General features: G+C 35.9%; 1 protein-coding gene across 8 annotated transcripts in view; it reads right to left on the reverse strand.

Moving 5' to 3' along the window:
• Positions 1 to 7,016, reverse strand: part of LOC125667495 (uncharacterized) — a 28,495-nt gene extending 21,479 nt beyond the window's left edge. For 3 of the 8 annotated variants that reach the window (XM_056152128.1, XM_056152125.1, XM_056152124.1), the window contains exons 1-4: positions 6,932 to 6,965; positions 5,121 to 5,173; positions 3,608 to 3,708; positions 786 to 1,412 (exon numbers count right to left, since the gene is read on the reverse strand). In XM_056152128.1, the coding sequence (XP_056008103.1) occupies positions 786 to 1,412; positions 3,608 to 3,685 (705 nt within the window). In that variant the 5' untranslated portion in view covers positions 3,686 to 3,708; positions 5,121 to 5,173; positions 6,932 to 6,965. Of the gene's footprint in view, positions 1 to 785; positions 1,413 to 3,607; positions 3,709 to 4,670; positions 4,794 to 5,120; positions 5,174 to 6,931 lie in introns of those variants that run through there. The other 5 variants (XM_056152129.1, XM_056152126.1, XM_048901022.2 and 2 more) reach the window with 3 other exon arrangements.
• Positions 7,017 to 16,533: the final 9,517 nt, after the last annotated feature.

Consider the following 16,533-nt stretch of genomic DNA (forward strand, 5'->3'; position numbering starts at 1 on the left):
GTTGAAATTGGCCCAATAGTTCTGGAGATGAAGATGAAAATGTGAAAAGTTTACACTGACGCGGAGACAACAGACAGATTTTGATCAGAAAAGCTCACTTAATTTGAGCCTTCGGCTCAGATGAGCTAATAAATATATTGACTTATCGGTCAAGTCGACATGATTATGTCATTACTCCTTCGCATAATTATACTGAATATAATAACTCATTATCTTTTAATTCTGATATGTTGTTTTTTACAGAAACATTGAACTGCCTACTGTGCCTCTTCTTGTTCTCTAGCCGTCAACATGTCGATATTATGATATCATGAAGAAGTCAATATGTCAGTGATTTCAATAATTAAATGACTTTATTACTGCTTATTGTAACTTATTGCAATTAATTAGTTAATTAATTAATTAAGCCAATAAAATGAATGACGCCCTGGTTATTACACGACTTTTGAAAAATGATATTTGTTGCAAGTTGCCGAAAAGATATCGACAAGATGCCAATTTCATGCTCTAAATGAATACTTTTTTTTTTTTTAATCTTATCATTTAATCAACCAATCCATTGAATAAAAACGATTTTTATTATTGAAAACAAATCGCATTTAACATTCATACACCAATTTTATTAAGTGGTTTGCTTCTCACTGGTAATGGAAGCATCATGCTTTGAGTGTTCGCTTCCCAACCCGAAGGTTCCAGGTACAATTTTTAATCCGGGCCCCACATCAACTTAAACCTCTGTAACAAAATCAATATATTTTTAAAAAATACGGTGCCATCTAACTTACCTTAACTAAAACATTGGAACTCTCACTTTCAAATCTTATTTCCCGCGTATCGTTTATCATCATGACACGTTCGATGACGTCATTTCCTCTTTCCTTCCAGAAGAAGAGTACTGTGCAAGGTGCAGAATCATACTGTTTGAAAAAGAAACACATGCATTCCTGATCAATCACGACGTAAAATTCTTTAGCATTAGGTTGTGACGTCACGGAGCACTCTAGGTTGTCGCTGAATAGCACTCGATTAAAATCTATAGCCTTCACAGCCATTTTGGGATCACATTGTGCTTCAGAAGTTGCCTTATCAAACAAAGATTTTCTGATAAGATTCAGTATAGACACTGCTTCATAGCCATCGCTCGGTTTAACAGTGTAAAAAAACGAGTATGGAGTTTCATCACTGTTTCGGACTGAAATCAAAATTGATAGTATGTTGTCTGTTACACGGGGTACCATGTATCTGACCCAATCTATCTTGAATACGTTTCCTGATAAAGTCAAATTTTCTTTCCCGATCTCGATCTCTGTTGGTTCTGTTTTGATATCCGATTCAACCTCTGAAAACAAACCGACGGTGAACTTCACAGGTAAGTCTGGATAATCATGACGTCTGTCAAACAGCTCTTTAACCTGCCAATAGAAAATTGAAGCATTATGTTAAAAACTAATGTTGATCGACACAACAAACCTGGATCAACCATTTGGGGTTCCTATTTTGATCCCCATCACACATCCACCCTCCATCGACAAGCATTTGCAGTATACAAGTGTCTTTTGGATATGGTCTATTATACAGTAGGCATTGGCACAATAAATAACCCTGATTGCTACGATCTTGTGTGCTATGCATGAGTGAAAATATCTGGCACTTCACCTTAAGCAGGTGCTGTCTTTATTCTCACCTGTGACGTAAAACAATATTATACACAAACAAAACTTACAATAAAACGTGGCCGAATTTCTCTAACTTCCCTCTCTTTAGTGAAGGAATAAAATACAAGGTTCGAAGATAACGTAACATTGTCAAATAATTAAAGCAATGCTATAGATTGTATGTAGCAATCCTCACCCTTTATAGTCAGATACTCTATACATTAAAGACGCAATATTTTTTTTAGACATTTGTGCTCATATTATCTAATACTATATTAATTGATTTAATGACCAATGACATCATTTTGTCTGTCAAAGCATATGATTTGTGAAATAATATAAATAATAACCATAATATATTGATCACTGTTTGTTATCTTCACCTTTCATTGAAGTAACGTTTCCCCATTTTTCAATATCAACTTTAGTTTACCTGATGTACATAGAAATAAATCTTGTAATAAAACCCCTCCAAGTGACAAAATATTAAAATTCGTAAAAATGTAGAAAAATGTCAATAAACAAAATAGTTGCATGTTTTCTTTAATATACCCAATGTGATCATATCTTGATCAGGTAAACAGAGTAATCCGTAGTCAAAATCAGCATTTAAAGAATGGTCCAACATTTGGTATGAAACACGTCAGACAGCATTATACTAACATTCTCAATCATTTCCCAGTTTTTATGAACGTTGGGCAGATGAAATCAATTATTAAGGGACGCGTCATGAACAGTTTTCATAATGTACCGCTCTCTAATCAATTGAAAACACATGTATCTCAAAAACAAAAACAAAATCAAATGAATGAAAAGTACATCCATGTAATTCTAACGCTCTAAATCAATCGATACATGTAATACTGTGTCTATTATTCACAAATGAAAAAGCCAAAAGGATTAATAGCTCTCTAGAGAAACAATTGTTCCCTCTCATTGTAAAGCTACAAGCACTAAATCAATTATAGTGTACAGCCTTCAATGGGTTCTATAGTCCCTAGAGACACAAAACAAACTTTAATAGTTGTTGGGTGTTATGGGAATATGGGAATATCACCTGAGTGTTGGGTGTTATGGGAATGCCCCCCCCCCCCGAGTGTTGGGTGTTATGGGAATGCCCCCCCCCCCGAGTGTTGGGTGTTATGGTAATGCCCCCCGAGTGTTGGGTGTTATGGGAATCCCCCCGAGTGTTGGGTGTTATGGGAATGTCCCCCTGAGTGTTGAGTGTTATGGGAATGCCCCTGCGTGGTTGGCTGTTATGGGAATGTCCCCTGAGTGTTGGGTGTTATGGGAATGCCCCTGCGTGGTTGGCTGTTATGGGAATGTCCACTGAGTGTTGGGTGTTATGGGAATCCCCCTGAGTGTTGGGTGTTATGGGAATGTCCCCTGAGTGTTGGGTGTTATGGGAATGCCCCTGCGTGGTTGGCTGTTATGGGAATGTCCCCTGAGTGTTGGCTGTTATGGGAATGCCCCTGCGTGGTTGGCTGTTATGGGAATGTCCCCTGAGTGTTGGGTGTTATGGGAATCCCCCTGAGTGTTGAGTGTTATGGGAATCCCCCTGAGTGTTGGGTGTTATGGGAATCCCCCTGAGTGTTGAGTGTTATGGGAATCCCCCTGAGTGTTGGGTGTTATGGGAATCCCCCTGAGTGTTGGCTGTTATGGGAATGCCCCCCTGAGTGTTGGCTGTTATGGGAATGTCCCCTGAGTGTTGGGTGTTATGGGAATGCCTCCTGAGTGTTGGGTGTTATGGGAATGCCCCCCGAGTGTTGGGTGTTATGGGAATGCCCCTGAGTGTTGTAAGTCGTCTTTGCTGTATCCATTCCTGCACCTAGGGAGTTCAAAACCGCCCAGAAAATAAATGTACATCGTTTCCATTACACACAACAAACAATTTCGTTATCAATAACGAAATAATTTAAGGTAAGTGTATCTACGGTGTTTTATTACTTTACCAGTGGATGATCGTCAAGCAGACTGCAGTATTCCCAGGGATGTTTCCCAACATGTTCTTCAAGATCAGAAGAGGCCATAACTTCACTCTAATGTAAATAATCTGTAAAGATCGAATATTACATGTTTTATCATGTTGAGAAAAACCCTGGTATGTCAGGTATATTTCATAGAATATCAATTTTGATATGTTTTTCTTCTTCATAAGATAGAGTTATTGTTCCTATTGGTGGTCTAATTTTTATCTCTTTTCATATTATATACAGTCTTCTGCTGCTCAATTACCCTACTCATGTGCGACCTGATTACTGTTTTTGTAGGACGATCAACGATTTCGGAAGCAATAAAGAAATGACAGGATTATATTAGTCACAAAGTATGGAGGTAAATATGGTATTATCACAGATCAGAACTAGGGGGGATTACGTCCCCCTCCTCTGGGTTTTTTTTGGGGGGTGTGTGTGAATACCTTTAACAACAAGAGTTGTCAAAAGACAACATAGCTTGCTGGGAAGCAATGATTGACTCTACTTAACCTATCCCTTTAGTTCAAAAGGTTAAAGTTTTTGAAAAATAGGTCAAAGTCAAAGTTACTAGGTCAAAAGTTTTGATACCATATTAAAGGCCTTTTCATAAGGCATCTAGATGTGAAATATCAAATCCCTTTCCCCTTGATTCAAAAGATATTGCCAAGGTTAATGTTTTTGAAAAATAGGTCAAATACTTAAAGTCCAAAGTCAATAGTTCTGGTAACAAAATAAATTTCTTCTAATGAGGCATCTATATTTGAAACATCAAAACCCTATCACTCTGGCAGGTTCAAAAGATATAACCAAGGTTAAAGTTTTTGAACAGTAGGTCAAATTTCATGGCAAAGATCATTAGGTCAAATGTCTTCCACCAAAACAAATGTCTCTTCAGAGGCATCTATATGTGAAATATCAAAGCCTTATTCCCCTTGGTTCAAAAGATATAGCCCAAGTTAAAGTTTTTGAATAGTGGGTCAAAGTCCAAGGTACCCATCAATGAAATTAAGCTTAGATGCACTGCATTACAATTTTTGACCTTGACACGTTTCTTCAAAATCAGCTATCTAGTTTCGTCGACTTGTGTATGGTATAATAGTCCATGAGCTCTCTATATATACCAGTCTGCTCAGATTGTGTCAAAACCCTGCGCTTTGAAGGCAACATTTGCATGTCGCAGAGAAAACAGAATTTTTGTAAGTGAAAGAGTCTGATTGATAGAACATCTGTATATTAAAAAAAAGTATCCAAATTGACAAAAACATTGATATATTGCAACATACAATTAGCACAAATGACTATCTATAGGCCTAGATAACTGTTTTAAAAAAATTCTTTTTGAACAATTATATTAAAAGGACGGCATTGGCAGTTGAATGATTTTTAAAAAAATTATTTTGTTGGTAATTTCAATGAATGATTTTCCCCCAGCAGTGTGTGTATACAAGGCGGCAGCAGTGCTTGAGATTACACAAAAGGTACAACTCACGCGAGGCTATTGATGTCTTTAAACTAGTAGTTTAAATCCTTTGTCAATCTCACCTATAATGGTAAGTTTAATAACAAAAGTTATACCATAATTTAATTTTTTTTTAATTAAGAACACGCGTCAAGTAAATAAGAAATTGTGGTAAATAAGTAAAATAACACTAACTAATTTAATTAATTGATACGATGTTCTTTTCTGGCCGTTCTCTTTTTCACCTGTTTACCTGGTGATTCGAAATTTACGGAAGTGACCCGCAATCACTCTGTAACTGTGGTATGAATATAAGATAACCCTCGCCAAGGTCGCTTTTAAAAAGAAAAATATACTCGATTCGTATCGCAGATATGTTTCCTCATACCAAACTAAGAATTAAAAACCTGTTGGTTTCAGTGTTTGCAGTTAAGATGTAAAAACTGGTTCGGAATACCCTAAATAATGGTATCAAAAGCAAAAACACTGGAAAAAGATAGCCCCTGCATGTGGTGTAAATGTCTCTCAACTTATTCGATACGCAAGTGCATGGTCTGAGTATGATCAATTTTAACTCGCGGTAAGCTACTGACAAAAAATTTATGTTATTGGGGTTTCTACAGTCTCGTTTAGGTCATCGTCGCAAGCCACGCCTATCAAGAGCCTCCATGGCTGAGTGGTTAGAGCATCGTGCTCAAAATCACACGGCCTCTCACCTCTGTCGGCGCGCGTTCGAATCCCGCTCGCGCCGGTAAGTAAGAAAGTTTCCCAGTTTACATTCGGAAAGTCGGTGGTCTCTTCCCAGGTACATTGTATCTGGGTTCTCTCTTCCACCAATAAAAACTGGGCGCCACCAGATAACTGAAAAAATTGTTGAGTGTGGCGGAAAACATCAATCAATCAACTAATCACGCCTATTGTCTCCGCTTGAGGCAGGTAGGTACTACTGACTCGGTAACCGCGGCTAGCGACAAAGCGTTTAGGTCAGCATGTCGGATGCTATATTCCTCAGTACCCCTTGCTTGTCGTAGAAGGCGACTAAATGGGGCGGTCCTTCGGATGAGACCGCTAATACCGAGGCCCCGTGTCACAGCAGGTGTGGCACGATAAAGATCCCTCCATGCTTTATTTCATAATATATGAAATAAGAACTAATTATTGCAATTATTTTACTAATTTATATATAATGTCCAAAGTCGTTTTTAATTTTAATATAAAGAAAGGAGGATTTGAATGAATTAATCATATTATATGAAATATATTTACATCTAATACAGTTTAGGGTAATAATTTAATTGTTGCTCTCTTCGACTTCATTAACATGTTTCCTGCCAAATTAACACTGCGTAAAATATTTTGAATACTGATATCTTAAGTAATTAACATGACATATCCATCGATCAACTGTTGATATGAGCTAATGTGCACTGATATTAATTACCGCACGCATAAAGACAGACTGCGTTATATTACATCAGGAAAATTAGTTTTCCGTTCAGTTTTCCGCGTTTTAGCTACGCCCATAATGCAGACAGTCTGAAAGCTTGATACAGGCATGGATATAACCATTGACACAGCTCTGATTTACTGTAGATTAAATAAACATATATCAAATAATTTTAAAGGATTCAAATAAAAGTGTGTGTGGCGTATGTGATACACAGAGCTGCTACTGGCAATGGCCAGTTGGAGGAACTTGTACAACAAGTAGACCTCTGTATATTATAGCAGTAGTTTAACTTTGTGTATACTAATTTCTGTAAGAAGTCAGTGTTTTTGATTATATATCAGTAAGCTATGTTTTAAAACAAAAATCAAAACATACGAGATGTTTTGCTTACCCTGTTAGAAACCCATCGCCCACATAACGAAAACGAAAGTAGAATTTTCGGAAATTTGATATATTGATATTTTTACGTCAGTTAATGACGGGTGTTATATAAAACATGGAACGGAAAACGGAAGGGGAAATCATGACTAGACTTCCTCAAGTATCTATGTTGTTTTATCACTTTCTCATTTCGTCCAAATTTTACTGTGTTTTCTTTATCTGCTCTCTACCATAGTTAAAATAAAATGTCACTTAACATGGATAAAGAGAGCGCTGATTATTAATATATAATACAGAGACTTGGGCAAGGTTAATGAATCACATATATACAAATCATGTTTTCCCTCATTTCTTTAATATAACGTAGTGTAAATTTTATCTACATATATATGCATGCATTAATTAATGCACATTAACTCATACAAAAATGGAGATGTCATATTACATATTATATCAATATTCAATTATTTTACGCAATGCATTATTTTTATTTCATTTATTTATTTTTATTTTTTGCTTTTATATAGGTCTACATCAAATAAATGAATGCGCGCATTATGTCAATAATTCAGTTGAAGAGAGCAACTATTGAATTATTACTTGTTTTAGACGTAAATTCATTTCATATCATATAATTACTTAATTAAAATTTCCTATGCCATAATAGTAGTATATTATTTAATGAAAATAGAAAGTGCATACATTGCGCAATTAGTGCTTGCTATATACCCCCCCCCCCCTCCCAAAAAAAATATATAATGCGTACATGAAATGAATAATTGATATTCCAAAGTATATTCAATAGATATACATGTATTTGCTAATTTATAGACGATACAATTATAAAAATTTGAAAATATGTACATTGTGCGTGTATTAGGCTTAGTGTCATGATATTTCAGAAAATTTACAAAATATATCAATATTTCTATATATATGCAAAGAATAAAGAGAAAATACATTCAAATCGTTCTGCAGACGTTGCTTACAAAGGCACTGGAAGTATGGATATTACTATCCTCCCCTTTTTTTGATAATTTTTTTTTTTTGGTGGCAATAATTTGTCTGAAATGTGTGAATTCCCAGTCTATCACATCCCTCTTTCGATTCATGTAATCGTTTCACGCTTTTTGTAAACTTTAGAGATTGGCCTTCTACCGGTATAATAAAAAAAGGGGGGGGGTCATAGAATTATAAGATCATTGATGACTGTATCACTAAGAATAGATAAAATTTCAGCATAAAACATTAATGCAGAATTTAACGATCTACAGAGCAAATGTTTAACCCACCGTAAATACTTTCTGCATCAATTCTTTGTTATGGTATTTTAGCTATTTCATACATTATTATATAAATCTGACAGGGTTATAAACTTTACCTTATAGTTTACAAGAATTCTGTTTCAATCGTGTGTTTCCCCAGAGTATCTCATTGGCTTTAACACGGGGTACCGACAAATGTACGACTTTCACTTTACATCAATCGACCACAAATGAGGCAAATCATTTTTACACACCGGACTCGTTTGTTTAAAATTTGATATGATACATATGTCAGTTGTGGATCAAGAAAAGTTTCAAAGACGTGGCGTTGTGAATCAAGTTTGTACCTTTTCCTACAAGGAAAGAGGGGTGGGGTGGGGTGAAAACCCCAAAATGGCAAAAAGACGTTTTTCTTAAAACAAAATATTCGAGCAACCCCTGTAATCCCCCTCTAGATCCACTACTGTATGTATAACAAGTAAAGAAATATAATCAAATTCAAGTTCAATAAGCTTTAAAATATTTAGTGTAATTGAACGCAAGGTTATTTGAAAAAAGGCTATGTTTGGGGATAATTGTTGAGAAAATTATTCATCTTTTATAGTGCTGGTTTTTCTTGGGGAGGGGGGGGGGGGGCAAAAACCTCCGATTAATTGGGTAGGCTTTTAAAACCATTTGTTTAGGTGGTAACCAGAAAAAAGAATGATATTTGAAACGATAAATCTTTATTCTCATCTTTTTCGGTATTCAGGTTTTGTTTTGATATTTAATGTTTTCGTTCGTGAAACAACATACTGTCACAAGCAGGTGGAAAGGGGGGGGGGGGCGCAGAAAATTACTGAGCCGGGAAAAGGGGATGGTACCCACCAGTGTTTTCTTCATAAGAACTTATTCTTTATATCATATCAAACCGTGGAACCTGAGGATGAATTCCCCGTTCTCTCTGTAATTCACAAGAATAAAATTTCTGCTTCTCTTGTTCATAATAAACCATTTGATTTTATAATACGCCTACCTTGTCATATAATATAGACTTGTATTACATATTTTTTGGTTTTCCATTTCGTTTTCCGTTCCGCGTTTTAGCAACACCCGCGTCTATGACTCAGTTTGTTTGGTATAGATTATTTTGAAAGATAAACGGTCATTGTATTTGATTAACGTTTATTTTAATGAAATGATCGCAGATGTGTATTATATATATATATATATATATATATATATATATATATATATATATATATATATACATTGTTTAAAAATCTACTGACGAGCCCGCAGGGCGAAAGCGCTATAGATAAAAGTTTGAGTATTGGATTTTATTTTTTGACTTAAATGAATGTAGATTCTAAATTGTGTATATCCCTACAAATAGACCTGCATGTTGGTACTTGTAGAGTACGAAATATTCGCATTTCATACGTTCATTGCAAAATGCTAAGATTAATTGTCTTTATTACCTGTAAAGGATGGAAAAGGGGGAGGGGTATCGATACTGGAACGGCTTGGGCATTCCACATTGTATTTGCGAGAATATGATGGGAATGTGAAAATATGAAAGAGATGAAAATTGTTTAAGCCCCTCCTTTTATTTTTTATTTTATTTTTATTTTATTTTTTTCCTCTCAAACCTCCGATTTTATCGTGTTTTCACGTGAAGTTAATATGTATACTTTTAAATCTCTTCTTCCTGCGTGTAGCATTCGAAAATAGCTTTTAAGGTATTCATGCAATGTATAACGAAAGGATAACGAACAATTTTGAATGAATTCAATCAAAATAAATGAATTAAAGGTTTATTGTTAAATAATAATGAAAGTGAAGGTGACTGGCACGGGATCAGCAACTGACCTTTTTTGCACTTTAGGCTTTTTTTAAAAAGATTTATCTGCCCTTGGTAAAAATAAGAAAAATCTAATTTTCTAAGAGTATGTTCACAGGAGTACTCTCTAATAGCAAAATTCTACCCAAGCGACGCAAATTGCCTATGAGTATGTTGGGTAAAGAAAAATTGTATGTAACTTTTTATACCAAGAAATTTGTATGAAAACATAATTTCTCGTAAAAATATTTTAATAAAATATGCTTTTTCCATAGATTTCAAAGTAAAATTTTAGGTGAAATAATTAAAGCAAACAGTAATCAAAAACCTTAATTAGATGGCGTGTTTTGCTACATATGCTACATGTATCCTGACCATGAATGAAATCTGTATACTGATGTTATGGATTCTCCCAAATAATTCCAGGAAATGTAAAGTGTATGGTGTCCGGATAGGGCCATGTGCTAAAGCTTATAATAGAGCGTTTCTTAAAACGCGCTATCACGCTAACACACTATACGTCGTCGCGCCAGTACACTACATGCCGTCGCGCTGTTGTGCTAACGCGCCATTGCGCTATCACAAAACACGCCGTCGCGCTATCACTCTAATACACGACACGTCATCGCGCAATCACACAAACACAAAACACGCCGTCGTGTTATCAAGCTAACACAAAACACGCCGTCGCGCTATCACGTTAACACAACACACGCCGTCGCGCTATCACGCTAACACAAAACACGCCGTCGCGCTATCACGTTAACACAACACACGCCGTCGCGCTATCACGCTAACACAAAACACACCGTCGCGCTATCACGCTAACACAAAATACGCCGTCTCGCTATCACTCTAATACACGACATGCCGTCGTGTTGTCAAGCTAACACGCTGTCACGCTAATACACAATTGAACGCGACTGACTGTGCCGAATCACGACGGCGTGTTGTGTGTTAGCGCGACGGCGTGTTGTGTATTAGCGCGATAGCGCGACAGTGTGTTAGGTTGACAGCGCGACGGCATGTTAAGAAATTATCCGACCGTATATGTTTGCTAATTCATTAGTGAAACGGACGTCACGTTACGAATTTCAAGAACTCAAATTTAGACGCCAGCAGCAGAAGGCACTTCACCTATTCTTATATGCTTTAATGGCGTCCATGACCGCAGTAGAACGAGTTGTTTGTTGTACTTGTTAACGCTATAAGGTGGACAGACATAGCATAAAATAGACCATGCGTGTCCACTTCTAAATAACAGACTTCTCTAAAGAGAATAAATCGCTAACGCCTGCTGTGACACGGGACCTTGTTTTTGATATTGTAAATGTCGAGCATCATTTGGCAAAGGAGCAGTCGATACCTATTTTGACGCGGCCAAATGAAAGGGACTTGAGGTCATGACTTCCCGGTCAGGAAGTGAACGCTCCAACCAGTAACCACCGACGTGTTTCCTGCCACCTTCCTCTTACACTTTCGGTTTATGTTTGCAGACACGTAAAACCTATCGGGGCATGCGTTGCCCGCACCCCATCTTCCTGTTTTGACAATGTTAATTCTCCATTATTTTAACAAGTGTGACAATTTTAACTATGTACTTGTTGGATATACTTCATATCTTAGACTATGTCCACAATACTTCCTATTTATTTCGGAAGACATTTGAGATCGTAATATAAAGTCATATGTTTACCGAACACAGAAATGGTGTGTTCCATATTTAATGTAGTACAATAAATCACTCTGATCCTAAGCTTTCTCCACATTTACAAAGCCTTATATAATTTGAACCAGGCATCTCGTTTTGTTTATTTCACTGACATGTTAATTTTCCATGGAGTTAACCATTTAGTTAATAAAACTGTGATAACTGGTTACACTGAAATGATATTTTGGTTGACCCCTACTCCTTTTTGATATGTTTTTATTGCTAGTTGCTTGTCAAGAATTTTAGACAACTGAGAAGTCAACTCCTCCTTCGACCCCCCCCCCACTCCTCTCCCCCCTCCCCCCCCCCACTCCTCTCCCCCCCCCCCCCCACCGCGCACACACATACACATCTTGTTAACCAATAACACTATCCGGCCACTGAGTTGATTCTGGAAATGTAGCATCTTGCATCTTCTTTATTTTTTTTTTACACATGGTATTGGTCTAGGTGGATGAAAATCAAGATGTCATTCACGTCACAAAATATGAAATGAAAGCAGCATCAGTCTTGCGAAAATTATTCTTCCTGGCAACATGAAAAAATCCACAAATATTATCAACATTTTCAAAGTCTTATCAATCTAAATGTCTTAATCATGCATGGAAGGTATGCATATGTTATGGGCCCAAATGTACCGGATATGATTCATTAAGACACCGCGTGACCGTTTGCCTGCTATATTACCAGTAGACAGGATCTACAAGGCCACCTTGCGTCAACTAGTAATTTAAATATTCAGGACCAATAATTATACTACTTACGTAGACGACGGAACAAAAGGGGGGGGGGGGGGGGGGGTGACGCCTTAAAGGGACTTGTTCACGTTTTTCTAAAGAAATGTTTTTCATTTGTGGTGTTAGAAATTAAAAATATATAGCTCATTTAATGTTGACAACCAAAATTTGGACCGTCTGATATGTAAACAAAGACTCGAGTCTTTTTATGTAAATAAACAAACCAGTGAAATGTTAATTTTATAGTTTAAAGCATAATCAATTTGTACAATCACAAATTTTAACTTTTAATTAACACATTTTACCTAAAGTATACTTGAGATGTGATATATGTAATGAACTTGGACCAATATCCATTTATTTTGAAAACCCCGTAAACAATAACACACCTCAATCTTTGTTTTCAAAACAAATAATAAACTCTTTATAATGAGTTCCGTCATGATAAATAACCTTAATTTTTTGGGGAAACCTTCTAAACATATCAGACTGTATAGGTTTTGATGATGTAAAATGAAAAACAAAATTTGGAGGAAAATCGTGAATCAGTCCCTTTAATCGGCGATACCCCCACCCCACCCAACCCCCTAACCCCCTCACAAAATCACATTTATCAATGATTTCTTAATTTGTTTGTGCTTCTGAGGTTTTTTTTTTCTTTCCTTTTTTGTATATATCTAATGTCACCAATATTTTCGAATGAAAATTACGCATGCTGCTGCTTAATTAATTAGAATATGACTTTTCAGTTTGAGTCTTGGTGAAAACTTGAATATCAAACAAGTCTTACTGTTTTCCCCTTAAATATTTTTATTTGGAGAGAGAGAGAGAGAGAGAGAGAGAGAGAGAGAGAGAGAGAGAGAGAGAGAGAGAGAGAGAGCACTAACACACGTTCAAAATGTCGGATCTGAAGAATATAGATACGAGGACAAATAAATAAGGATATATATCACAAGAAGAAATCTGCAAAAATTTATAATTCACCAAAACTAGAATTATATCATGTTATTTTGACTTTAAACGATGTGCTTAATATAGGTTACATATACAAGAGGCGGATCCAGGAATTGTGGTTAACGGGGGGCGCCACTTTATGACGCAGGGGACCTTGGGGCCGCCTTGAGACCTCCAATGGGTCCAGGGCGAAGCCCTGGTGGGGCCCCAGGGGGCGACGCCCCCGGAAGCTCCTGAATTTTACAGATTTATATAGAGCTTGTCAAAATATCATGTCTTCTTATTTAGTCATTTATACTATTTTCTATCATTTTTAAAAAGGTGAAATTAATAAAATGACGCAAATTTTAAGAGTTTTGGGAAAAAATTAAGTAATTCTAGAAATTAAAAGATTTTGTCATTTAATTATTTCTCCGGGAGTGGAAGAAATCATTGCTTCTTTTATCGTTTAGTACATTTTTCTAAACAAGATACCACGATTTACCTTCAATTTGAAAATTTTAGGGGCGCGCCGGCTGCGCAACCCCCTTAAATCCTCCAGCCATGGGTTACAGATATTTCTTACTTTCATTTTCCATATGATTTGTTCTGTACCCTTTCTGTAACTTCTAGTATAGAAATATATAGCATGTAACCTAGGGTACATTTAAGTATCACCTCCAAACAGAGTCCTTATTTCTTTTGTATTTTTGATATATGTTGGGCCTTTATCAATTACTGTAATTGTGTATGTGTCAATAGATATTTGTATAAAGCACTGGAAATGACCAACGGCTCGAACAATATATGACCCACGTGTAATTCAAATCGAAAGTAAAGTAATAAATATTCATAAGGGATGATTAACGGGGGGCGCCACTTTATGACGCAGGGGACCTGGGGGGCGCCTTGAGAGTTGGTAAAATGGGTAGTAAAAACCGGGCCGGGCCGGGTCAGATCACCTTCGTAATCCGAATTTTTAAGTTTTCTTCGTTATTTTATTTTCGTTTGGTGTAAAACTTCTTAATCATAATCTGGATGATACATTGGCTCTTCGCTACAAAAATTACGACATAATGTTGATTCACTGTGAAAATATCAACGTTTGTTTATTTCAGGTTGGTAAAATGGGTAGCGAGGAAAAATACACATTTTTCTGCGATTACGATTGAATTATGTGACACAACAATGAAACTACACATGATTTAGATAAATATTATGATAATTTATCACCAAAATGCTGTAGCACTTGTTATGCGAGTCTTATATATTTAATATTCACGATTTATTAAAACCCGGGCCAAAAGGAAACCGGATACGGTAACCCGGGCCAGATATTAAAATTCCGAATAAAATGAGAATGTTAGCTATCACGTGCACGATCTCATGAAACGAGACATTGCACGGTTCTTACCACTTGGAGGTATATTCATAAGAACCATCTTTTTAATTTAAATTTTAACCTAACTATTAAGTTACTTACGGCGGCGTATGAAATTCGTGCCAATTTAACCTAGCAGAAAAAATAAAAATAATCGTTTCTACGATTTATTAAATGGTAAAAACGATGTAAAAAGTCGTTTCTACGATTTAGAAAGTCCTTTCTACGATTTAGAAAATCGTAGAAACGATTTAAAGAGTCGTCTTTATGATTTAGAAAGTAGTTTCTACGATTTAGAAAATCGTAGAAACGATTTAAAGAGTCGTCTCTACGATTTAGAAAGTCATTTCTACGATTTAGAAAGTCGTTTCTACGATTCAGGAAATCGTAGAAACGGTTTAAAAAGTCGTTTCTACGATTTAGAATGTCGTTTCTGCGATTTAGAAAGTCATTTCTACGATTTAGAAAGTCTCGGGTGACATTGCAATTGCTTGTCGTCTGTCATCGTGCGTTAACAATTGAACATTTTTAACTTCTTGATAAGTATGATCATTCCAATTCCTTTAAAATTTGATATGAAGCATCTTTGGGACAAAGGGGGCATAAATGGTAAATTTCAGGACTCCTACATCCCTTGAGCCTTAAAAGCAGGGCAAAAACTGCCACAAAATTGAATAATTTTCAACAATCTTCTTCTCTACCACCACAACTAAATGCATAGTGATGTAGAGCAGGAAGGCCTACCAAAATTGCAATTTTCATGATCCTCAAATTTAACTTAAAATTTAACAAGCATATGCAGACTTACTTGAGTGCCATTTTGAAAATAAAATGTATGTACATATACTGTGTTTTTAATTGTTTCATTTAAAAATTAGAAATATAATACCATAATTTTATATTATGAATATGTACACTTCATATCTTGACGTTTTAAGATGTTTTAAAATTATATCTTTTATTAATGGAAGAAATGAATACTAGCACTATAAATACAACATTTTAAGTCATTATTATACAGATCATAATTATTATGGTTAAAATGTTTTTAATTTTTAATAAATTACGACTTTTTATTTTTTTTTATTTTAATCAGGGTATACATAGTAATTAATTGCTCTCCATATAATCCTCTTTAAACTCTATCCAGTTTAAATATTCATAAAGTAGGCATAATTTATCAGTCGGTAATATTTTTAGGACCATTATTATTGGTTAATTAATCAAAGCATTAGCAATTAAATCGGAATAAATAACGCCGGCCCGAGTCGAACGCATCCGGTTTCCTTTTGGCCCGGGTTTGGAAAAATCGCCGATAATTAAAATAAAAGGCATTTAAATGGTCAAATAATGCATTAAGTATCAAATTCAACTCTATGTGAATTGAAAAAATTCTAGGTTTTCAGCAGTGATGCATATTATACAGAAAATATGCAATAATATGTGTTTTGGTCTCGCTACCCATTTTACCAACCATATATTTCATACAATCATTGAATTCCTTACCTATAGGTAATATTATGTGCTAAAATTTGTGGCGAAGACTAAATGTATCATTGAGAATATATTCCGTAAGTTTCAAAAGAAACAATGACGTATCAACGAAGAAAACTAAAAAATGCGGATTACGAAGGTGATCTGACCCGGCCCGGCCCGGCCCGGTTTTTACTACCCATTTTACCAACTATCGGTTTATATGGCCTCTCTACCGCTTTTCAATCTCTCACCAGAGGGCACATTACGCTGCGCTACAACACCTCTGT

This window comes from Ostrea edulis, chromosome 10 (genome assembly GCF_947568905.1).
Source record: "Ostrea edulis chromosome 10, xbOstEdul1.1, whole genome shotgun sequence".
In the NCBI taxonomy this organism is placed as follows: domain Eukaryota; kingdom Metazoa; phylum Mollusca; class Bivalvia; order Ostreida; family Ostreidae; genus Ostrea; species Ostrea edulis.